The 26,609-nt window shown below is 43.3% G+C and overlaps 1 protein-coding gene across 1 annotated transcript in view; it reads right to left on the bottom strand.

Moving 5' to 3' along the window:
* Nucleotides 1-2,379: 2,379 nt before the first annotated feature.
* Nucleotides 2,380-26,609, bottom strand: part of LOC146180190 (uncharacterized) — a 39,821-nt gene continuing 15,591 nt past the window's right edge. Inside the window, exon 2 of the mRNA XM_084580343.1 lies at nt 2,380-2,614. Within this exon, the coding sequence (XP_084436469.1) occupies nt 2,380-2,614 (235 nt within the window). The remainder of the gene's footprint in view (nt 2,615-26,609) is intronic.

Here is a 26,609-nt window from a genome sequence, read left to right as displayed (position 1 = left end):
GTTAATCGAGAAGTAGGATCGACAGTTGGGCGAGTTACTAACAGTTCATAATGGGTGCCACAAAACAATTTAATTTTTGTTGTGTTTCTCTGCTTTGTCCTTCATGTCTTCGCGCTGTACCACCCACTGTGATAGTTTATGAAGAGTCACTGACGCTTTTTAACTTTTCGATGTCGTGTTTATCTTTCTTCTCACAGCGTCCCCACGATCAGGGTATCGCGGGCTGAAAGAGACCTTTAGGATATAAAAACTGTCATATGAAACAGCACACTGAGCCCATAAAGGCACAGAGTATTGGAAGCAACATTCTGCGACAAAACGCATTGATTTTTGGACTGGCCCGCGTCAATCTGCAGCGATAAAAACTTTTAATTATGTTATTTTTTTCCCAACTTCATCAAGAGCAAGTGGGACAGTTTTGTCAGCGAGCATCACCAGCAAGAAATATGACTACTAAAAATATTCCATGGACTAGGGAAACCGAAATTAGCATGAGAAACAAGTGACAGAAAACGCATGTTTTTTGACATAGCGTTTAAAACAATCCATCAAAACTTTCGACATTGATTAAGTGTCCTGAGGTTTTTGTGCGGTTTGTCTTCATTTGAATGCACAAAAATAACATTATTATGAAGCAATTTGTGCGGAAGTTATTAGGAAATAAAATATTTCATTTTTTGTTCTTCTATTCAAATTTTGTAAGCAGCACAATTAACAGAATTTGTTCTGTATCTCCAAGCATATTTTGTGCCACTTTGGCACACTGATAGAGGGAATCCAGCATACCTCGATAGATCGGATAAGACATCTGCACACCTCACCAGTATTGTTATCATTGATGGTATGCGCGGTCTACAGTTTGCAGAAGGTCCACCCTGGGTGTATTTAAATTAATCCCCATGTATTTCTCAGAATTTCACGCACTAAATAAATGCGCTATTGGACGCTCTGGCAACTGCCTATTTTCATGTATACACAGCGAATTTCTGGTATTACGTGTCAAGATCTGGCCAGAGCTGTTCGGTTAGTAGGTGCCACGACGGAGTTCCTCTGTTTCAAGAACTTCAAGCACTATCAACCGTAGAGACGACTGCTTTCACTAGGCTGTGTATCAGGCGCTTGCATGATAATGCGCCTGTTCCTGAGATGCGCGTTGCGGGCGGCCCGTAATCACTTGGTCGGCTATAAAAGCAACACTTCCTAATAAACCTGCGTTCTTCTTGTTCTGGCTATCTTGCTGTTGTCACGTCCTGCGCGGCTCTGATATATGGTGTCAGAAGTGGCTACGACGTTCTAGCTTCGGCAGCGGTGGAGCACGAAGCATGGAACGGCTGCAGGTGCCCCTGCGTCTAGCAGGGAACGTCTCGGCATCGTGGAGATATTTCAAGCAAAAGCTTGAGCTCTTCCTGCAAGCATCGGAGGTGAAGGACCAGCCAAAAAGTGAGGCCTCGAAAGCCGCACTCCTGCTGAGCATCGCGGGTGACGAGGCGCTCGACGTATTCAACAATTTCAAGTTCGAGCCGGACGAGAGCAAGGATGATTACAAGACCTTAATACAGAAGTTCGATGCCTACTGCACAGAAGTTACCAACGAAGTACATGAAAGATACCTGTTTCGCACGAAGACCCAAGCGGAAGGAGAACCGTTTGAAAAATTTCTACGGGACGTAAAGAAACAAGCCTCGCAGTGCAACTTTGGAGCTCACAAGACTCACTGGTAAAGGACCAAATTGTCTTTGGTACCAACAATGCTAAGCTACGAGAGAAGATGATTCGTGAGAAAGGGCTGACGTTATTGAAAGCGGAGGATATGTGCAAAATTGCAGAGTCGGTTGCACAACAGAATGAGGTGTGGCGCAAAGCAAACGGCTGCGTCGATGCCATTTCAAGGCACACAAACGAGAGCAAGATCCGTGGGGAACAGTTGCAGTGCAGGCGGTGTAACCGCAAGCACAGACCGAAGCAGTGCTCAGCATTTGGAAAAAAATGTTATGTGTGCCAATGTGTTAATCACTTTGCTATATGCTGTAGGAGCTCGAGAGAAGTGAGTGAAGTCAACAACTTCAAGAGAGCGACTTTGATGTCCTAGATATCTGCAGTAAAAGTGGAAAAACCAATGAGTGGACTGCAGATGCCGAAGTTAAGGGTCACGGAATTTCCTTCAAGACAGACACGCGATCACAAGCCAGCGTTTTGCCGTTTTCAGTCTATCGGAAACTACCATCAGATGAACTACAGCCGACGAGCACAGTGCTGCGGGCGTATAACGGCGGTGTCATAACATGCTTTGGGACAGTGTCGGAAACTGTACGTGTTGGAAATGCCCAAACTACGGTGAAATTCTTCATTTTAAAAAATGGTCGCCAGCCCATACTGTGACTAGAAGCCAGTGAGTCCTTGGGACTGGTTCACCGTACTGTGGATGCTGTGAACGCGGCTTCTGTTTATAGTCCTCAGAAGGATTTCAGACATGTCTTCAATGGACTTGGGTGCCTGAAACAGCCCTATCACATGATCCTGAAACCTGGAGCAGTACCGGTTGTCCAGCCAGCTCGTCGTGTTCCTTTGGCACTGGAGGAGCCTGTCAAAAATGGACTCGAAAGAATGGTGCGGGCTGGAATCATCGTGAAAGAACAGGAGCTTACTGACTGGGTAAGCCCAGTGGTACTTGTGAAGAAAAAAGATGCCAGTCTACGAGTGTGTTTGGATCCTAGAAATATCAATCAGCAGGCTAAAAGACAGCATTTTCCCCTTCAGAAGCGCGAAAACTTGGAAGCTATGTTATCGGAGGCCAAGTACTTCAGCTGCCTGGTTGCTAACTCAGGATACCACCAGATAGCTTTGGATAAGCCAACCTTAAAGATGTGTACTTTCTCGTCACCTTTTGGGAGATACAGTTTTTGCGTCTACCGTTTGGAATATCATCTGCGCCAGAAGTGTTTCAACAAACAATGACTCAAGCTCTAGACGAGATACCGGGCATACTAGTATACATGGACGACATTTTGGTGTGGGGCTAAACGCGCTGAGAGCACGACGAGCGCCTAGTAGCTGTCCTGAAAGCTGCCAAAAAAGCTAGCTTGACTTTTAATGAACAAAAGTGCAAGTTCGGCGTGACAGAAATCAAGTTTCTGGGTGACATAATAACCTCAAATGGTATATTTCTGAACCCACAGCTCGTTAAAAGCATGATTGAAATGCCGGAACCAACAAGCAAGCCCGATATTCAACGCATGCTGGGAGTGCCAAACTACATCGGAAAATTTGTGCCGCGTCTGTCTGAACGAACAGTGTTGTTGAGGGATCTTATCAAGTGTCGCTCAGATTTTCAGTGGACTGGACAACGCGCTAGGGAGTGGAAGAGCGTAACACAAGATTTTGCCAGATCTCCTGTGCTTGCTATCTTTGATGCTCAAAAGGAAACCAAGATTTCGTGTGACGCTTCACGGGACAGTGTAGGCGCAGCTCTGCTGCAACGTCACAATGATGAATGGCGACCCGTAGCATACGCATCACGCTTTTTAACACAGGCAGAGCAGAGATACGCTCAGATTGAAAAGGAGGCCCTTGGCATTTGCTTCGGATGCGAAAAAGTTCTTCAGTTCATATACGGGCGAAAGCTACTCATAGAAACTGACCACAAGCCACTCTTGTCAATAGCGGAAAAGGCAATTGATGGCATGCCGCCCCGACTGCAAAGGTTTTTCTTCGTCTGTTTAAGTATGACTTTGTTTTGCACTACATTCCGGGAAAAGACCTGGTACTGGCTGATATGTTATCGCGATCCACGGCTGATGACGGCAGCAGACAAGGCACAAACATGGACGACGTGGAAATTCACGCAGTGCAGTCCCTAGGTTACATGGTGACGCCAACCACAGAGCGCGGATTGCGGACGGAAACTGCGAGCGACAACTACCTGCAGGTAGCGATGGAACGTTTGTCTAGGAGCCAACTCAATGAAGGGGAACTCAAGCCTTTTGCGCAAGAACTATCTGTTGTAAATGGGATACTTTTTAAAGGCTCCAAAGTAATCGTGCCCCAGAACATGCGAAAGAAGATTTTGTCCAGAATTCAAGCGGGACATCTTGGTGTTCAAAGGTGCAAAGAGAGGGCACGACGCCTTGTTTTTTGTCCAGGACTTAAGAGTCAAATTGTAGCGCTACATGCAAGCTGTTCAACCTGTAAGAAATATACGTATACGCAAGCAAAAGAACCTCTCCTGATGCGGTCAGTTCCCAGATTCCCGCGGTACAGCGTTGGTGTGGACATATTTTTCTTTGCTGGAGACTCCTACGTTGTCGCTTATGATGCCGAACTTTCCAGAGGTCCAGCAACTCCAGGACACTACCTCAACGACCACAATAGCTGCACTCAGCGCCATCTTCGCAAGATATGGAGTCCCGTTAGAAGTTTGCACGGACAATGGACCTCAATTTTCGAGTTATGACTTCGCCATGTTTGCAAGAAACTATGATTTTTCACATGTAACTTCTAGTCCTCATTACCCGCAGTCAAATGGGTTGGCGGAAAAAAATTGTCAAACGCCTCTTGAAAGAAAAAAAAAAAAACAGGTGTCCGGGGATGACTTCTGGCAAGGACTACTGGCTTATCGCTCAGCTCCACTCGAGGACGGGCGATCCCCTGGTGAACTGTTGCAAAGAAGGCGCCTGCGAGCCAATATTCCCGACTTCCATGAAGTACCCTGCACCGAGGTGAAGAAGCACTGCCAGCACGCAGAAGGCAAACCTTTGCCGAAGCTTTGCCGAGGGGACGTAATACTGCTGCGAGGAACGAGAACGTGGTCCCCGAAAGCGAGTGTAAGAGGCGCGCAACCTCCAAGGTCCTACCAGCTGTTAACTGAAGATGGGTAAGTCCTGCGACGCAACCGCAAATACCTCATACAGACTGATGAGCCTTATGCTGAGACGAGCAGCGAAGACGGGGACGACACAACTGAAGCGAGCACGCCTGTCGACCACCCTCGTGTACCTGCAATGCATTCTTCGGCTGGGTCGACATCGCAGGCCTCAGAATCGTCGCGATTGACTGATGGGGCAACACAAGGGACAACCAACACAGAAGGAAGGGCAACACCTGGTTCTTTTCAGACCCCAGCTCCGAGAAGATCATCCCGGAACACTAGGCCCCCGCAGCGCTTTCACTATGACGAGGCGTTTAACCAAATTGCTTAACTAATCTGTCAAGACAGTCTCTTTTCTTTGCTCACACGAAAGAATGTATCAGGCGCGTGCATGACGATGCGCCGGTTCCTGACATGCGCGTTGCGGTCGGCCAGTAATCACTTGGTCGGCTATAAAAGCAACACTTCCTAATAAACCTGCGTTCTTGTTCTCGCTATCTTGCTGTTGTCACGTCCTTCGCGGCTCGGATACAGGCTGAACAATGAACAAGGAAAACAATGTTTACTGGTGTGGAGGTCGCATGGCAGCGCGATTTTGGCCAATGTAAAGTAGGAGCGGCGGTGGCGGCAGCGACCGACCGATGCGCCGGTTCCGAGCTATCTACCAAGCGCGTGAACGCGCAACTTCTATAGCAGAGGGCCCACACGAAGCGCTACAGGGCTTTCACTTGAGACGGCCAGTAATCGCTTAACAATAACAATACATAACACATTTTCAGGTCCAAATTTCGGCAGGGGCGGTTAAAGCAGCCGGGGCCTAAATACGTTACTGGAGGAGAATTCGCACGGGCTATTCAGCAAAGGGGAATCCAGAAATGGCCGTAGAGAGGCGAGAAAGGAGACGTCAATAATAGGTGCATGCAGGATAATACCGAAGACCTCGCGTGATGAGCGCTGCTCGCGGCTTGATGAACAGTGAACGGAGAGGAAGCTGTGCCATTCCCAGGATCGCAAAGTGTTAGTAAGGTGCTTGGCATAAAGCGCCCACCGTAGTGAAGATGAAAAGCTTGGAAACTTGATTTTGGTTCTAACATTTGATCATCTTTGTAGCACAACACATGACAAGGACATAGAATGAGAGGAGACACAGATATCATTGTGTATGCCTCCTCTCGATCGTTCAATGTCCCGGTAACATGTTAAGGTGCCGCGAAGGGAAACGAGTCGCCGGGTGCTGCAAGATCCAAGGATGTTTAGGCGCCATCGACGTAGTAACCGAGTCGATGCGGGGACGCTTACGGAGCCCTTCCCAGGGTCGGAGCCCTGGAAACAGTAATAGCAGCGTGAGACTTAGTTATGGCGTGTGAAAGACACCCGCAAAGCCTTGGACATGAGGTGCTGAACTGTGGCTGTAACGCGAGCTGCAACCGGTGCGTCTGAAGATCTCCTCATTCATAGGGTTGCCTCTGGAGCCACCTGATCGATGTGCATACCGATGAGCAGATTAGAAAAGACAGAATCATCCAACATGGATGCCGGCAGGTAGGTAGAGACTCCTGGGGAGGAGGCAGATGTGGCTGATGTGGTTTTGTTGGCAATGGCAACTCAGACAGGATGCCGAAGTGTGTCGCTGTAGATGGGACCTCGCTCAGAATAAAGGAGCTAGAACGTGTGGAGGGCTCAGTTTCGACATGTGGAGGTTGTAGAAAAGCCTGTGGTCCGGGAAAAAGCAAATGCCAAAAGAACTGAGATAGGTGTCAGCTCCGGGACAATTCCGCAACTCTTTTCCGGCCAAGTTGAAGCGTCGTGGTAGGGGATGGCCCAGGCCCAAGGCTGGCAGCAGCCGCAGGGTTCGGCTGATGCCAGCTGCTGTGTGGTACTTCTTGCAGAAGCAGCGGGGTTGGTGCAGATGCAGACAATGACGATAGTGAAAAAAATTATGGAGGACTCTTAGGCTCCGCCTTTAAAGGCACGATGTGACAGCGTGGGCTACCACCCAACATATAAAGCCCCGTACTAATCAAGTCATATGAACGTGTCTGTGTGGCCTAGGGGTGATGTGAATGCAATGGTCCTGGCAGGATCACCCATTCTGCGAAAGGAGGGGCTCGAGTTAGCAGCTTCTGCCTAACGTCAGGAAACCCTAAGTCTAGTCAGGGACTCAATCTCGGCACGTAGGTCGCGTTGAATTACATCAAAGATGGCGTAGAAAGTATTGCTGCTACCTTCCGATGTCCTCATGCTCTCTGGCGGATTCGTTCAGTTACTTGGTCAGCGCCCGTGTTTGCGCGTCCGTCCCTCTTGTTCTTATCCGTGTTTCTACTGCGCTGTAGTCCTCAGTAGAGTGAACCAACAAACCAGTCACTACGTATTAAGCAAGTTGATTTCTTGTTCTGCTGGTCCTCCTTTTCCTCGTTAACCGTGGCATTTCCGGCCGCATATAGCAGTGTCGTTTTGCAGATCCAGAACATACGCCTTCTGCATTTGTCGCAAGCTGCTACCTTCCGATGTCCTCATGCTCTTTGGTGGATTCGTTCCGTCAGCCGGTCAGCCCTTGTGTTTGCGTCCGTCTCTTTCGTTTTTTTTTTCGTGTTGCTAGTGAGGCTGTAGTCTTCAGTTCGTATAGCGCACAGGAGTTTTAGGTTAAAATGATGATATTTTTTTATTCGACGGTCTGCATCACACTGCACCGCTGGCCGCGGGTCTAGGACATGTGCACTTTTTCTCGTATGATTTCTTTTTCTCTGATTCGTTTTTCTCACGAAAGGATGTGACGCATAATGAAATGAGCAGCGTGAGACGGTATAGCCCAGTGAAACGTGGCATTGAGAGTCTCCTGGCGATAGTGGCAATGGTGGGTTTCCGGTTACCATCATATGACAGAGGAATAGGGCAGATAGGGTCAATGCTGACTTGATTGAAAGAATCCACTTGATGGCACACTGACATAAGTGTTGCCTGGCAGGCTGGTTCGGCAGTCTACACAAGACACGAAACGAAACAAAATATAGGACAAGTAATTGCGGCCCATAAAAGCAGGTGGAGTAACACCCTATTGGTTCTTGAGCACAAAAACCTTCCTGCGGCCAAACGATACACACCAAAGAAATCATCAAGCCCGTTGGGCCAGACACTTCAGAAATTAATTTATGTTCTTCACAAACGTTGCGCTAGCTCTTCGCCCACAAACGCATTGAGAATTCACTGACCCAGCATTGACACTCACGTTGATTTCAACTGTTTCTATTATCTTCTTCATTAACCACTTTTCTGCTCTCTCCAGAACGCGAGTGTTCTTAAAGTGAGGTGCGGGCCTATGAGCGCTGGAATTAACAATTATGTAATATGAAAATCGATTCTAATTCTTATACCAGTTTTCATAGACATTGGCACTTTTGCCTTGCGTATGTGGCACCAAGCGATAATGGAACAGAATACATTACTTCCCCTCGACGCGATGGCTCAGTGGTTATAGCACTGCGCTGCTGAATTCAAGGACGCAGGACAAATTCCAAACACGGCGGCCGCTTTTCGATGGAGGTGAAAAGCAAGGCACCCGTGCAATGTGCGAAATCTATAAAGGTTAAGGAAACTCAAGCTACATATGAAGGGCGCCGTAGTAACCTTCATATGTAGCTTTATCCGCTTTGGGACGTTATACAATGTAGATTAAAACAAACCAAACGTCATTTTGTAAATTTTTCTTTGTACTCTAGCATGCTGCTGTCCTTGTTTATTAATATAAATCTCCTTCTTTTAATTCAAACGCCCTATATGACTCATGACTCGGTAGCGTGCCCATTCGCGTTTCTGTCACACTATAGCTGTCACTCAAATTGCCGACGTCATCAACGGTGTAGTATATAAGGCGAAAGTGTTCAAGAAAAAAACTATCCTCTACTGGGAATCGAACTCCTACCCCTCCGATCACCACCCGAGCGTGTTAGCAGGAGCACACACATATGGGTGTATTCACGTAAGAACGGTACTCGAGGTCCCATCACCATTTTTTCTTTTCAATGAAATTTTTATATCTGAGGGGCGGATGCCTTGACGCCAAGTAAAGAACATTGATTTTCTAGTATACGGCCTAGTTTTCTCGGGAAAGAACAAAGTCGTATATCACTAGAGGTGGAAAAAGCCGTTTTTGCCATTTCAAAAAGTTGCAAGTTTGGAGACCTGATGCTAGCGTTCTAAAATCGTCATTCGTTATTTTTTACTCGCTAAGTATATGCAACTTTTGCTTTCATGAACAATATTGAAAACCTGTTTTGTTGTTGCAGTTCATCTAGTAAGAAATGGCAAATACTGCCCCAGAAGCAACGCGCTACAAAAATATCCACTTTCAACCTTAAATACGTGCATGATGCTTTGCGTTGTCAGCATTAAATCTCTTTCTTTTATTACTGAAATTATTTCCTTAATTTCACGCAACATTGAGAGCTCTACACCACTAGGTGTATTCTCTACAATGCATCAAATTCACCCACGATTCGAAAACAGCAAAAAAAAAAAAAAAGGAGGGGGGGGGGGGGGGCGCAACTTCGATTCCAATTAAAAAATAACATCTTCGATTCTTATGAAAATCGCTCTTAAGAATCCTCAGTACTTGAAAAATATTACGGCCTAAAATGTGGTGCATTATATTGTTTAAATTTATAAAAGTAAGTATACAACAGAGCGCTGGTTTTGAAACTTTTGCCAAATTGTCAGCCCTACATTCTGGCACGACTTAATAAAGTGTTGCCACTGAAACATTTTCCTATTTTACCCAGGCCTAGTTGTCTATTGGTACAAAAATTTGAAGCTCTAGACTTTTTAGTTATTTCTCCGTGTTACCTTGAATTCGGCCAATATTCAAAATTATAAAAAATGGGCAACTTTGACAAGCATTTAATAAAGTACCAGATCATCGATTTATCAAATTCTCCTAAAAAATTCGGAGGACTTTAAAAACGCCATGGACTGAAATGCATTGCATTATGTAAACTGAGAATATAAATATTAGTATAAATCTAAACACACGTTTTCATCTATGTAGGTGCTAATGGCTTCCTCTTGTGGAGTTGACATCAAAAGTTAGATTATATTGTTCGCTGAATTTCGTTACTTTTTAACTTATGCAATATCCAAAGCCTTCTTAATACTTGTAAAGTCATTTTCGGCTTGTTAGGAGTGTTTGTTATTGTTTAAAGTGGAATAAATTTGATATTTCTGTCAGTTTCATGGGAGAACGCAAGTGACGGTTGAACTGTTTATTTGTCCTGTATTTTGTTCCATTCCCAGGTGCTGTGTTCATTTATCCAGTTTTTATATATATATATTATTTCATTTTATTTATATCAGATACTGTCAATACCCATTGGTATTTTTACAGGATGGGCATATAATTGAACACAGACTTTAATAATGGCGATACAAAGGTTACAAATACATGAATATAGAAGAAAAACAGTTAGCAGGTGATATACAATGTCATACACAGCGTGTCTGCTAGGTAATAATGCAGTTATAGAAGGTAAATAATGTAGTAATGCAATAGCTTTCATGTACAGTATTGTAATCGGCTTGTTATATTTTGTTCGAAATGGTTTACGCATTGTGTAGTTGTTCTTCTAGGAGGGTTACAAATTTCGGCAATGATGTGCTGTTAGTGATGTGTGGATCCAAACCGTTCCATTCCATGGTTGCACGTGGAAAAAAAATGAATATCTAAAACACTCGGTATGGAAAGAATATTCTTTGAGAGTTTGTGGGTGCTTATGGCGGGAAGGTCTGCATTCATCTAAGGATATATACAACGAGCTGTCTATGTTTAGTGCATTGTGTAATAACTGGTAGAGTAATTTTAGTCGTGAAAATTTGGCGCGGTTTTGTAAAGTAAGAATAGAGGCTTTTTTAAACAATTGGGATGGCGAATCAGCGATCCTATATTTGTTAAATATAAATCTAACTGCCTTTCGCTGTATTGCTTCGATTTTGTTAATAAGCTGCTGTCTATAAGGGAACCAAATTGTGTTACCGCATTCGAGAACTGGTCGTATAAATGTATTATATGCTAATAGTTTAGTTTCTAGTGGTGCTTCGCGAAGTCGTCTTCCCAACAAGAAAATTTCTCTTTCATGACAAAAATTCACAATACTCTATTCTTGAAGACCACTTTTCCAATGTACACATAATTACCGTCATAAGCAAAACGCTTTGCAGGATGATAGTTTAGGTTAAATTTTATATCCATTTATAGCAGCAGCCCGAATTAGCCATGATGACACGCGTTCTTGTCAACAGAGCCATCTAACCCAGAAAAAAAATGAGACAACACGGAGCGATCCCACCATCCACCTAAACTGCAGGTTACGCACACTTTGCAGGTTAGGTGGACGGCGGGTTCGCTCCGTGCAGCCTCACTTTTTCTCGGCTGGATGGCTCTGTCGACAAGAATGCTCGTTATCTTGGCTCATTCGTGCTGCTGCTATAATTAAATGTAAAATTCCACCTAAACTATTTGCTGCAAATTGTTTTAATTATGATGGTGTGCACATTAGAAAAATGTTCTTCAAGAATAATGTGTTGTTAATTTTTGGTACAAAGGAGAATCAAAATGACGTAAATAAGAACTGGATTGATTAGCACAGCACCTCGGAACAAAAAAAAAATACAGGATAGATAAAAAGTTCAACCGTCACTTGCGCTCTCCCATGAAATTGCCAGAAATATAAATTTATTCCACTTTAAGGAATAATCAACACTGCTAACAAGTATAAAACGACTTTATCAGCATTGAGAAGGCTTTGAATATTGCATAAGTTAAGAAGTAACGAAATTCAGCAAATACTAAATTGAACTTTTGACGTCTACTCCACAAGGGGAAGCCATATAAGCACTTTTATAGATGAAAACGTATGCTTAGATTTATATTAATTTTTATATTCTCAGTTTACATATTGCAATACATTTCAGCACATGATGTTTATAAAGTGCTTGGAACTGTTTTTAGGAAAATTCGATAAATCAATGATGTGGCAGTTGATTAAATCGTTGTCATGTTGTCCATTTTTTTTTTTTTTTGATAATTTTGAATTTGGCCGATTTCAAGGTAGCATGGAGAAATAACAAATACGTCTAGAGCTTCCAATTTTTGCAGGAATAGACAAGTAGGCTTGGGCAATATAGGAAAATGGTAGTGGCAAAACTCTATTACGTCGCGCCAGAATGTCGGGCTAACAATTTGCCAATTTTCAAAAGCAGCGCTCAGTTCTATACTTACTTTTATAATTTTTAACAATATATGTCAACACGTGTAGGCCGTAATATTTCTTAGGTACACAGGATTCTTCAACAGAATTTCATAAAAAATCGAATATGTTGCTTAGTTTTTTTGGAGTCGAAGTTGCGCCTTTTGTTGCTGTTTTCGAATCTTGGGCGAATTTGAGACGTTGTGGAGAACACACCTAGCGGTGTAGAGCTCCCAAGTTTGCATGAAATCAAGGAAATGATCTGAGTAATCAAGAGGAAAAGATTTAATGCTAACAACACAAAGGGTCTTGCACGTATTTAAGTTTGAAAATGGACGCGTTTGTAGTGCGTTGCTTCAGGAGCAATTTGGGCGATTTTTTCCCAGATGAACTGCAACAAAAAAAAAAATGGCTTTCAATAGTTTTCATAAACTAAATGTTGCATATACTTAGCGGGTAAAAGATAACGGATGACAGAACTCTAGCCCGCCGCAGCAGGTCTCCAAACTCGCAACTTCTTGAAATGGCAAAAACGGCGTTTTCCACCGCTAGCGATATACGATCTTTTTTTTTCCGCGAAAACTGCGCTGTATTTTAAAAACCTAAGAATCATTCCTTGGTGTTGAGAAATTTCCCCACCGCATATAAAAATACCTTTGTTTGAAAACAAAAAATGGTAATCCGAATAGTTCTTATCTGAACACATCCACATCTCAGTTCTCCTTGTCTAGTGTCATGCCAAAACACGGTTTCTATGAAGACCACCGCCGCTGATGTCATGGCGTATCCTAGCCACAACGTGATTTCATAGGCGAGGGCGACGGCGCACTGACGTTGTAGGGAGAGAGTAGTGGCGCGATAAAAAAAAATAAATTAGAAATTTCAGGCGCGTCGAATCCGCTTCAGGCGTTTCCGGCTTGTGTCAGAATGCCACGTGGTTATGGAGAACGCCGCGCGATAAGAGCGATGCTAATCCAACACTTCAATGCGCACTGCAACGAGCGCGCGCCAAGTAGCGCCAAGAAGAAACTTTTATATTAAATACTGATGAGTGTACACTCGTGCATGCGTCCGTCCACAGAAAAAGTTTTCAATTATGGCAAGAATTAACTTTTTAAACCTCTAAGGTCACACTTTGTCAAACCACTTAACAGGCGGTAAAGAATCAGGAAGCAGTCAGCCACTGTTCATCGCGCAAAAGACTCAACCACCTGAAAAAGCCTCAAGACCTCAAAACCTAAAGTCTTTAACAAGAACGGAAATCTGAGCTAGTTGGTGCATTACAAAATCAAAAATCACCGTCGCGACATGAGGCAAACAGAGGAAGAAAATAACGGACAAACGTTTGTCTGTTATTCTTCTCCTCTGTCTGAAGTCGCGGAGATGCTTTTTTTTTTATTTTGCAAAGTCTTTCACCTCATCGCGCTTTAGTGGTCCAAAGTACCGCACATGTTTTTTTCCTATTTGTCAATTCACTTTTGCGCACATCATTTTGGGCACCTCGAAGTGGGAAATAACTGTAACACCCAACAGTTATCGCGCCAACTCCAGATGCTAAGTTATGGCATAAATGGAAGATTTTAAAGCAAACGTTTTCTTATATTAACTATTGTAGACACTTTGGGCTGCCAAAGCTTTCTGGCTATTTTAGTTTAGGTTCTTGGTTTCAAAGCCCCAAGGTGACTCAGGCTACGAGAAACGCCGTAGGGCTCCAGAAATTTGGCCACCTGGTGTTCTTTAACGTGCACTGACGTCACACAGCGCACGCACTCGTTGCTCTTCACCTCCATCGAAAAGCGGCCGCCATGGCCGGGATTCGAAACCACATCCTCGGGGACAACAGGCAAGCGCCTTAACCGCTGCACCACTCCTGAGAGCTTGGTTATTTGAACTCGACAGATACGGTGCATCATCTTTCAAGCGACCAGCAACTATCTCAAACAGGTTATGATGCTTTCGACTCAAGGTAAATACATTGTCGCTACCGTGAGAAGCTCGGAGTGCAATACAGCAGAGAAACGGCATTCAGTTCAGATTTGGGGTCCCAATCTAAAATAAATCAACTAATGTGGAGGCTGGCGTTGCAATGTTATGTTTTGGTCTAGTCTAGCGCGTTGCTAGATTAAACCACAATTTTAGTTTCTTTCAGCTCGTCATATTGTTACGGAGATGAAGAAGTTCAAGGAGAGCCAGGAAAAGGAAGAGGAAATCGGAGTGTGCGCGTTCCGTTGGAGCTCGTCTTGTGGTGCCTGTGTCGCTGTCCGCTGGCTGTGTGGACCTGGTCTGTCAAACCTGCCATAAGGTCTCCGTCTGAAAATATTTTATGGCAGCCTGCGTTCTCTTACATTTGGCCCTTCATTGAAAACCAACCCACTTATTAAGTCACGCGCACAATGTACATTCAGCGGCTTTCCCTACAACGCTCCAACAGTGTTTTAGACTCATTTGTGCAATTGCTAATTACGGTCGACTAACGCCGCTCTCGACAATGACCGCGTGCAGGAATTGTTACTACCATTTGTACCATCTGCCTCCCACTGCACAATGGTGTGATGGTCACCTTCCTCCTCGTCGCTTGGCGCGTGTTCGCATCTAATTGATTCCCGCGATGTATGTATCTACATATATATAGGGGTGAATTTGATTGAAGAAACAGCAAACGCCCGGCAAGGAAAGCAAGGGTCCTCAAATTACTCCAGTGTACCTGTTGTCAAGCAGCTGCAGCCAATTTCCTTCCATTTGCCAGCGACCTACAATACCACCGAGAAGTCATGCCGATGGCTAAGCGCAACTAGTTGTAAGTAATACTTAGTCACAAACTATATCTGACAACTCTGCATTGGTTGCATTGTGGCAATATTTGGTGCAATAAGACGTATTATGCCCCTTTCTGGCTTCTCCACTCGTATGTTTGAAAAATCAGCCTGATTTCGGATGCTAGAGTGAGGACTCTGTTTCACCAGTTGTTGTTTTTTTTTGTTTTTTTTTTTTTGCAGATTCTCTAAGTGAAAAAGCAGATAGGGCCATTTCAGATTTCAAGCATTTCATCCGCAAACAGTCACCAGCTCCTTTAGACCAAAACATTGTTTAACAGACGCAGTCTTACCTCTTTAGCCAGGTGCTATTTTCATAGCGCCACCAGATTGGAATCACTGGGTTCATTTCCTGAGCCCCAACGCTTCGGACAATCCAAACTACTTAAAGAGAGGTCTTCCTCAGAAACTTCGTAGTTAAAGAAAAATTCGTCCTGATCCGGGGATCGAATCCGGCACCACCGCCTTTCCGGGGGAGTCGCCCTACCGACTAAGCTAACCAGTACGGCTAGCAGATCAGATGGTAGGGCGAGAGCGAATTGATCTATAACTCGAAGGGGGAATAGTGTTGGTCAAATATTCAGAGGAATCCCCTAAGGTGGAATAGGTTTCTAATAAGGGAGTAATTACTCATTGAGATCCACCCAAGCGCAGCCATACGGCTGCGCTTGGGTGGAAATTAATACGAATTTTTCTTAACCTACGAAGTTTCTGAGAAAGCTGTATAGCTTTCCTTTGTAGCCGTATGGCTGCGCTTGGGTGGATCTCAATGTATATTTACTCCCTTATTAGAGGTCTTCCTGCAGACCGGTCCAAGCCACTGTTTAAGAACCCAGCAACTCCCCTCTCTCCTCATGAGTCTCAATGCTGTGAAATAAACCTATATTTGTTAAGATTGGTTAGTTTCATGCATAACGAGGATCGCTTATAAGTATTAGGTTACATTAAAATGCTAACAGGTGCAAACAATGGTACGAAAGGGATATTTTAGGTAAATAGAAATAAAGTGAGTATGCGAAGGCTGTTTATTTTAATAAGAGTTGCCAGTATCTTGTATGTGCAGAACGACCCAGCTTGCAACCGGTATGTTTAAGACGTTGCTGGATTCAGTCGGAGACGAAAATCGATTAGATTAGGAAAGAATACAAAATGTGAAGATTGGTTCTAAATTGGCAAATACACACTATTCGACCTTAAGCCAGTATCGGTGATTCGACTAGCGTAAAAATGTTCAAATGTTCAGTGTTAGCGTCAACTTCATGTCAGTGTCGCTGATTAGACGAGCTGAAAGAGCCGGAGTGTTGACTTGAACGTGATGCTTAAATTTTAAAATGTAGTAATCAACCACAATGCCAGCTGGAGACCAATATTCACACCAATGTTCCCACCACTGTGCCAGCTGTTGTCTAACGTGGATGTGCAGCTTTGGGCTCCGATGCTAAATTTTCAGCACAAAAAAAAAATGCGGATGCATATAATTCTCCCATATAAAATATTTGGCTTCGGGGAGAAAGTGAATTTTCAGGTCATATTACCGGTACGCTCTTAAGGTAAAATAGAATGTATTTGCGGTAATATGCGGTAATATGTGTAAATTACTAATACTACGGCGACAGCATCCTTGGATCTAGACGGAGGTACACAGCGTTAACAAACATATAACTTGAACTTCATCTGCCCATGGGCGAATACGATATCTCTACTATTTATTGTTCCTTAAAGGGACTCGTGTGGTGCAAACACTGCAGCGAGGACAGGGAATTGATGAATCAGACAAAGCAAGCGGGCAGAGCTGGTGTTCCTGTTGTCTGAGAAATGCTTTTTTTTACGCGATAACACTGAAGGTCCGTTTCCCAGTAAATGAGGCTTCTACTTTGTCAGTTACAGATCAGAAACGTGCCTGCCGAAAGTAGCAGTTGTGAGATAACATGGCCTGTCACTTATTGATCGGCGAGTTATTTTACGTGACGGTAACGCATGACACGGCTGAGTCAACGAGTGCTGCGAACTCGACTTTCTTTTTTCAGATGGGAAGGTGAGCTAAGGATCTAAATCTTCAATGCCCTTGTATCTCGAGTTAGGGCAAATGGATTTGTACATATGGTTTGATTAAAACAAGGCTTTATGTCCACGTACGGTTGTGTCTGACATCATATGGTAGCTCACGACTGCACACTAATGATTACAAAAGATACGAGTAGCAAACGTGCATGTACACGAACGAACATCTGCAAGGGCAGCCGCCAACAGGAGCTACCAACTTTGACATGCCATGCCCATAAGGCGGAGCTTTAGTGTCCTGCAAATTTTGACACCAGCGTTAGGGTGTAGTGAGCTCGCCTATAAGCTGTTTCATAGCGTTCCTCTACGAAATTGTGTCCTCAGCGATTAGAAATAAGCAGAGAGCTCACGGACTTAAAATGTCATTTATACTGAGTGAAACATTGTCAGCACTTTAATGAAGTGCACGTCAAAAAGCTGATACCTCACTAGGATAATGCACATTACAATAAGAACTACTACGTCACGTCCTCACCTACCTTTTTTCTTTAACTCGATAGATATAGCGTCTATATGTTCTGTTCAAAATGACACATCACAAAGACCGTTACATTGCGGGTGGCCACAATTTATTATCTTTTTTATTAGACACTCTATTACGCCACAGGCAGTAATGATGTTGAGAAAGTGATCAATGCAATAAAATTTCAACTCAAATTAGCATTTTGCGTTTTTTAGGTTAGACACAGAGAACTGTGAGATAACATTAAACACATAAAACACAGCGGAGCGGTCCATGGCGATAATGAAAACGCTTCATAACACTGGCGTTTGTGGGTTTTAACAAATGCGTGTAAGGAATATTAAAAATGTGTCAGTCTGATAAAACTACATGAGGTGAATACACAAATTCGACGCACACTAAGCAGAAAGAAACTCAACTAATGCATACATTTTTTTAGGTATAAAACCAGGAGATGACACAGAATTTTATATCCGTAAATTGTACGGGGAGAGGGGGGGGGATTTTTCAGGCATCGGCATGTCGGGCAGTATGAATATTTCTTTTAGGTTAGCAATATTACCTAATGTGTTGTTATTTTCTTCCACACAGGCTTTGTAGTATTCTAGCAAGTTTGCTTTGTACTTGTCTAGAAGGAGAAGTAATCTTAATTCAGTGAAAAGGGGTTGTGTATGACTATGGGCTGGCATCTCCATGATAGCGCAAATTGATTTGTTTTGTTTTGTAGAATATAAAAGTTGTAAGCATTTTAAACTGTAATGCGGCCGCATAATCAATGTCAGTAGTCCATTGTTAAGTATACTGAATTTTATATCAGTCTTTAATTATATCAGCTGGTTTTGAGCCAGCATTAAGCATAGTGTTGTCATTAGCATAGATAACGAACTTTATCTACTGCTAATGTTAAACAAATCATTAAAGTAAAGAAAACCATTGTGATGTCCCGGTTATAGGGCTCTTTTCGGGGTGGAGAGTAGGAATCACACACGAAATAGGGCCAGTAACAGATTTAACCAGAGCTGGATGCCGCCGCTCACCCGACGGTCTTGAGGCTGCGTCTGGACGCCACTGCGATGATGCGGTGCTTGAGGTGGGAGATGATGGCCATAGCTGCAGGCAGCGCTGATGGTGACCGTTTACCCGGCGAGCTCAATAGGCGCGCCGCCAGGACTATAGCTAGTCGTCTTCGTATCTTCAGGCAGTCGTCCCTCGAGAGACGAGGCTGGGTTGACCGGCTCTAGAGCGTCTCTCGTTCCTCCCTTCTGGTATGCCGATAAAATGAATTTTTATAATAAACGACGACAATCTGCTGACGCGAGTGTAGGTGGTACGTTAATAGTTTAAGAAAAGTACCACAAAAAGCCATGGTGACTTAAGTTTGCCAATTGTGTAATGTGATTAATATGGTGAAAAGCTATCAATTAATGTTTGAATATAATGATTAGTATAAATGACTTTTCAAATGGTCTAGAAGAATTTTCCTTTGTGCTAGAAGTGTCAATTGATACGAGCCCTTTCGAGACAACAATGACTATAAAGAGGTCTATGATCGAAAAAATCATTTATATGTCCACTTTATGAAAAGTGTAAGTTTTGCAACCTTAACTTTTGAATTGAGAAGGTTATATTTATGATAATTATACATTTTATCTGTTACATGTGTAATTAGGTATAATACGTGTTTCAGTGGTATAATCTCGAATCTGTATGCTCCACAGATGTTGATATTTTTCGCATATGCAAAAATTTCATACTCTTAGTTTGCTGCGGTCAAAAAACAAAATTCATTTTGATTTCCTTCTAGGCTTTAAGTATTACACGCAGTTCTGATCATGGCTGCCATTTGTTAAAGATACAAAGTGATCACTGAAGCACTTCGCTAGCTTTGCATTTAAAACAATTTCACCTGCCACTGTGATTTCATTTATTCGAGATGTATTGTTTAGGTCATAGACCAAAATATATTGCAGCCGCTTCCAAGTGTGCTTTTTATTGCCTCACCATTTCAGCCGTATTATAGTAAAATGCACCGTCCGGACAGTGGTAAGTCAGCTTTCGACACGCCGCTTGTTACGATTCATTGCTGGCAACAAAGAAAGAGAATTACTTTTTACAGCTGAAGGCGAGAGAAGAAAAATATAGGAAAGTTGCTGCCAAAAGAGGAGCGCATCGTATCATTATTCTTTAGCTGTTTGCTAAGTCAAATTAAGCGGAACATTTATTGACAGTGACAAAAATGGCTACTTGGCTTAGTCCATAGGAAGCAACGAGACGATCAGATACGCACTAGAAAATAAGCAACTGAAAGAGAGAAGACCTAAATGTAAGATATTTTTTTAAGCATAACGATAATTACGTTCATGAGTTAATTTACCGCATTGCGTTGTTTGTGACTAGGCTGTCATAAAGCGATGCTGTGACTCAGGTTCAAGCTGAAAACGACCAGATTTATTTCTCTACCCAGTATTCATTAGAAAGCGGTGAGATCACATAATCCCAATTTTCTTGTACTTCGCTTTTATCACAACATGCTTCATGTGCCCAGAATCAAGCCCAATACTATGGGGGAGCTGTTTCTTGCTGATGCCACTAAGTCACCGATGCAACCTAAATATTTTCGTCCTCAAACCTCCTGAGTAGCAGTTTCAGGGATGATTTCACTTGCTAAGAATGACTATACGACTGCCATGAAGACCGTGACTCATGTCAAGTACAAGGTGAAAAAAAATAAACCTCACGAACAATTATTACCTCTGTGTGCAGCACAAGCGTGACTTGCCTGAGCACACATAGTCGTAATTACACCTTCCTAAGCCTTATGCGCAGTTTAGGTTTAGTAAAGCCTGCAACGCAATACAGTACTACTTTGCTGTCTGAACACATGTTGGCGTAATTATGCCTTTCTAAGCCTAATTGAGCCTGTTAGGCTTCCTTCAGCCGTATGAGCTAGATGCTACTAAAGATCCAAATGGTCATATAAAAGTAACACTTTGTTTCTCTGATCACACCGTGAACGTAATTACACTTCTTTAGCGGCTTGCCTACTTATATGTGTACTGTAGAATTGTTCTTTAATCTAAGCTATTGAATCCCCGGGGCTCAAATTTTGGACAGAAATTATCGTGATTTCGTCGTCACAAGATTTCACAAAATTTGTTTAGGTGCTTCCCTGATTCGAGCAAATGTCGGCTGTCGCGACTTCACTGGGGACAGTGAAGCGAAACAAGCTGCCTTCCCAGCCAGGGCACCATCTCGTTGCTTCCATGTCCAAAAGGGATTTATCGAGATTTAACTAATAAAACTTCAACTTTAGTGCAGTTTTGTCCGAACTATATTGTGGTGATTAGGCCTAATACTGATAAAGCAGCAGATGAAACCCTTCAAAATTGCCACAAAACTCCATTTGCGTACCTTCTTTCAACCGATATCTGTGACAATGTAACTAACCGCAATCAAAACAAGATGGCGCCAACACGTGTTACAGCGGCTCGTTTCGCAATTCAACCTCACCACAGGCGATGCGAGGATACGTCTTTTGATCGAATCAAGGAAATGGCCCAAACTTATGATAAAATACTGTCAAACAAATCCCATTTCTGAGAAATATTTGAGTACTAAAGATTCTGCGGCTTAGCTGATAAGAACAGTCTAGAATAATTCTGCGCGTATAATTCTACAACGTGCTGTATTTGTTGACTAGGTTTAGGTAAGCCTAATTTGGCTAAGCTTGATTAGTGCGAAGGCATTCCTGACTTTCGCATGTAAACGTAGCACATAGCTGTTGCTAAGCAAATTTAATTTCTTATAATTGATATGTTAAGCGTTCATAGTCAGTTAAAGCTTTCCGGAAGGCCATTTTACTTCTGAAGCAACTTTACTGGTTTCAAGATTTTGCTATGCACGCGTTAATGAGAACTGTCTACGCGTCTAATACTTAGCAAATTTTGCTTCTGAAACTTCTGCAGCGCTAATGAGCAATGAAGAGTACCACAGAAAAACGACCGAGCGTGTTTTGTGTGAAATGGCATATGTTGAAATCAAGAAGATTACAAATCAGTAGGGGCGGGTGGAGAAAACAAGTGACAAGTGCAACTCGAAGCACGAGGACTGGAGCACGTGTGTCGCTGACTAAGAACATCTGCACACTCTTCGAGTTCCTTCTCTTATACATTGACTCGTGTTCTATGCTTTCGTGGTGGCGAGCTGCTCAAATACACTTGATATATTTGGGTTTTGAATAGTCGGCCACAAACTATTTAACTCTTAACTACCATTGTCAACAGTTCGCGTTTTCACAACGTAGATTCCTTTAATTAGGCTTGATTTGAGTGAACATGGCAGGCAAACTTTCAGAAAAAAAAATGATATTTTATTTTATTTTTTGCAATTTAAAACCCTTATTCTATCCTTTTCATAGTCCAGTCTTTTATGTACCGGCGCGCGAAATATTTACTCCGAAATCAACATTTTTCGAGACCTAGGCGGCAACCAGTCACGTCCCCTTTTGACACCTGCTTGAGACTTTTGTCTCTCCTGATCTGAAAAATTAGTTGTTTCAGTGCCTATTTTGTTGACGTTTAGCGGGATGGTTGACACCAATCTGAAAACAGTGAAAAACTAGCTAAGCATCTTTTTAGCCCCACAAAAACTCAGACGCAGCCGGATTACTTGCGACTCACGGCATTTTGTTCGCGCTTCGGCATGTTTTTGCGGGCAACCGACATTTTTTATTTTGAAGCGGGATAATTAGCGCTCTTTCGATGACGAAGACAAAGAAATGGTTTAGAGACTGCGCTTCCACAGGAAGAGGCATAAATTGAACATCAATGACACTAAACTCGGCAGCACAATCCAGCGGCGGACGCCGCGGTCACCGCGCGAGTCCGCATCCAGCTTTCACGCTCGGTGGGACGCATGGAGACCATAATGACAAACATTTGTGGCCGTGGCTATGGCTTGATTGACATTAACCTTCTCTCTTCTGCCGTCGCCGAAAGCTGTTCGTGTAAAGCATGCGGTGAGGATTTCCAGCTGGTTGAAGATGCTGCAGAACAGGGAGCTGCTGGCGAGTTCTCCCAGCAATCTGTAAAGTGCTTCTCAGAGCACCGGTTCGAGACATCCAGACGGAAAACATCGACCGACATGGCTCGAAGTGACATTTGACCTTGGTCGGAATTTCTGCCGTGCGATTAACAGTCTACTGATTTTGTGAAGCTGACTGACGGTCAGCTTCACAAAAAAAAAGGTAATTTATTAAAGAGTTTGGTTGAATATTTTGTAGTCCGAGCAATAGAAAACAAATAAAAACTCCAACATTCAGAAGACAATAATCCTGGTTCAGTATCACTACCTCAGTTTGCTGATTACAGTGACACCGAGATGAATGCTCTAACCCCAGCAGATTATGAGAAACCACGGAAGATCATGGAACAGCATGCTCCATGATTTGCGAGCACCGTCACATATTACAAAAATGAAAGTTCCAATTCTCGACTGAGATGTCGCCGACGATGCGGCGATTTTGATTTTCTGGATTAGTCTTACTCAGAATTCTATTCTAGCTTCATGGACCCTTACGTTTCTGTAGATGATCTATGGACAATGTTTACGATTATTGTACAGCATTGCGTGACGGCTGACATCCAACAAACAAAAATACTAAAAACCTAAATACATGGATATCGCTAGAAATTACCCATATTAAGCGCGAAATTTCATGGCTAAGAAAAAAACATAGGTTTCTTCTGGCTAGGTACACTACCAAACTTAAACAGCTTTCTAGCACTTTGAAAGTTGAGTTAAAAAATGCAAGCAAAGATGTTTAAGTGTTAACTTAGAGAACTTCACAAAAACGGCTCTACTTAAATTCTGGCTTTATTTGACCGCAAGATAACGTACACGTGGTTACTTACTCGAAAGCTTCCCAAGATAGAAGTCAATAATTTGAACACATATTTTTAGTCAGTGTTCAATATAGACAATGATTATATGTCTACTATTTGTCAAAGCGCACCAGGTAGCAGCCACGAAATTGGTGATATGACCGTCTCTGAATCAGGTATATTATCCTTGTTATTAAGCATAGATAAAAAAATTGAACGGACGAGACAAAATAGCATTTCTTTTTTTTTCTTTTTTTTTTCAGAAGATACGCTGAGTAGATTTAAAAGTATTTACTATTCATATAACAGATCCATGTAAAGCGGAATAATGCCTACGGAACGGAAGGTCGCCAAAGTCATCATGATTTTTAAACCTGGAGGCATTACAATGCCATTTAACTTTGTCCGATTTCTTTACCTTCAACTGCCTGTAAAATCATGGAACACATCATTCTGAAACGTATTGCGCGCGAGCGCCACCACTGTAACGGATGGCGCTAGCATCGGCCCAGGGAAGCAAGTGGGGTCGCGTGACTCATCTTACTGCTGCTGGAACAGACGCTTGATTAAGTTTTTCGTTTCAAAAGCTAATAGCCGTGTTTTGTTCTGTTGTTTTGCTTGAGAAGAAGTGCCAGCATTACACTTTTTGATCTGGCATCTTTGCTGAGGTTGCTGAAGTTGAATTAAGTTGTTGGCACGGTCTGTCAGTGCTCTGTAACCGCACGTCCGCGGCGGAACCCGGCACAAGCTTCCAACTGCTACCCGAAAAATAAGCTCCCGGACTAATTTGAACGAGGACATAACGGAGTCATCATTATCATGTGTGCAGCCGACATTTCAGCGAGCAACATTTCGTACATGGAGTATGGGCTAATGAGTTCGGTGAGTACGGAAGAAGGAAAGGTGCGCGCGTTTTAATTCGCACTTATCACTTGTGAAGCTAATGAAGACCTATTGCTGGCGAGATGAATAAATGTTACCATCTTCACGGAGCAGTACGCTTCCAGAACAAGAAAGAATCGTATATAAGAAAGCCAGAAGCTCCCATTCTTCTGAATGAAGACGCTGACACGGAAGTTTGACTGAAGGGAACTAAAGATTCTGCAGCCACTGGCAGCGGTATGCATGATGAGTTGTCTCAGGCAACGTCTGCTGCGCTGTAGTAATTTAAAATGACAGACTACCTGAATAAATTGCACATGGATCATTATATTTTGTGGTGTGCTGAGGTATACGTCAAGAAAACTATACTTCGAGCAAAGAAAACAAATATGTGCCCCCGAACCGAGAGTGCCAATGACGGTATTCAGTGAGCAAGAATTCCCTCCAAGAAGTGCATTTCTTCACACAGGTTATAAAGGTTAATCCGCGTCTTTCTCACTGTCCAGCTTGTCTGCTCCGCTAAGTTCAAAGGACCAAGTGAACGGTGCCGTTTCCGCCGGCGCTATTCGAAGGCGCTTAGCACCTGTCAGGCGCCTGGCAGCTCTGATTACTATAGCAGAGAATTCTTATGATTGAGATTCACTTGCAACTTACTGCTGACTGCTTGTGCGTAACTTCAGTTCCTTGCATAATGGCAACAACAGCATTGACCGGTCCGCATCCTCGTTCAAGTATAGTTTTCGGTAGGGTCCACGCTTCGGCAACTCGCTGACTGGATGAAGTGCTGTCTTGCTGAATGAGTGGGCCTAATACCTCGAGTTAAGCTTCAACAGGTCCAGACCGAAGTGTAAGTAAATAAATATGTGAACGTAAGTCGGGCCGTCGGGGAGGACCTCGTAGTCGAGCTGTCCGATGTGTCGGAGGACCCCAACAGGTGCGATCTGACAGAATTCGCACTGAAGTTTGCTTGGCCAACATTGATCGTAATCTGGTGAGCTGTTTAGATAACAAGATAATAGCTTTAGTTACGTGGAAAACTATTTAAATTTTCTTAAAGAGAAACCCTGTGTGACACGGACGGACTCCGTGCAAGATACTTTATCGATCTTTAATAACCTTCACCTACGAACTACCTAACCGTGATAGAATGCACTTTTTAGATATTAATCTCACTTTAACACCAGATCACACGTGTTGGATGTATTCGCCAAAATACCGAAAATACCTTTTGCCGTTTGAATGCGCACATTCTAAGATGGTAAACTCCGCCATTGTTATGCCAGAAGAAATCTTTGCAAACGTCATGTGTTAACCTGGTGAATCACAGCCTCACCCATCAGGTTGGCAGGGGACAGAAAGCTGGTGTCCCTATGTCGATCATAGTCGCTGTGATAGAGAAGCTTCTGCAAATGTTGATAGTAGGAACACCCCCCGGAGGTAGCGATCGACCAAAGATCAGATCGGTGGTTGTACCCCATATTCATAAGGTGTCCCACAACCTCAAGAATGCCAGTCTCTAAGCTGTGTGGTGGTTTTTTCCACTCCGCGGATGTTGACGCCGTTGTTCCACCGCATCGTCTCTGGGGAAAGGTGTGTGCAAGAATACACGAAACGTCACGCCACTCGGTATGACAGCTGTTCAGTTGGGGATGTATATGAAATCCCCCTGACATGCGAAAAAGTATACATAGGCAAAATGGGTCATTCTAAAAAGGAACGACTGGGTGAGCATCAGCTTTCAATGAATAATGGGAAAGGATCCAATTTGCCCTTTCATAGTCGCGCATGCTACGCTTGATAAACCATGCCGGCCTTTGCTGAATAGAACCAAAATCTTGAAGCGCAGTCGTAACCAGATGGAACGTTTGTTGGCAGAGGCTTTTTTATTAAAAGTTCTGGTGATAAATGTGTAAACTGCATAGAAAGAAAGTTTTTGTTTTTGTTTTCTTTTGTGTTCCTCCGCGAGGCTCCACTGTTTCTACTTTGATAAGTGTCATTGCTTCTGCGACCTGCAGTGCAAGATTTTTTGGCTACTGTCTAAAGAACAGTCTTGCACCGATAGAGTTCCCAACTCTGTTTGAGCACGTTTTGACGTCTGTTGGTCATTTCAAGCGTGTCTGCAAAGTATTGAGATCTGAACCATAGCTTCAAATCAGGCTTTTGAACGACTGCAGCTACGAGCGATTGCCTAACAGACCCCAAGTAGATAGGCGAAGACAAGCTTCGGGCCTATCGGCGCCCACTTCCCAAGCGTCAGAGTTTTGGTGGCAGTGCCTATTGCTGTGTCTGCCGAAAGCAGGCCCAAGGAAAAAGGTCATGGACGTGCAGTTTTAATATTGGCTGACGCCGAACTTCCAACTATGACAACCGATTTGCTCAAGAAGGGGTAGAACTTTAGCATGAAGCCTA

Source organism: Amblyomma maculatum, chromosome 9 (assembly GCF_055883805.1).
Source record: "Amblyomma maculatum isolate TAMU_Amacu chromosome 9, ASM5588380v1, whole genome shotgun sequence".
NCBI classification, from domain to species: Eukaryota; Metazoa; Arthropoda; class Arachnida; order Ixodida; family Ixodidae; genus Amblyomma; species Amblyomma maculatum.
Note: the sequence above shows the minus strand (reverse complement) of the source record. Positions and strands in the feature narration are given on the sequence as shown.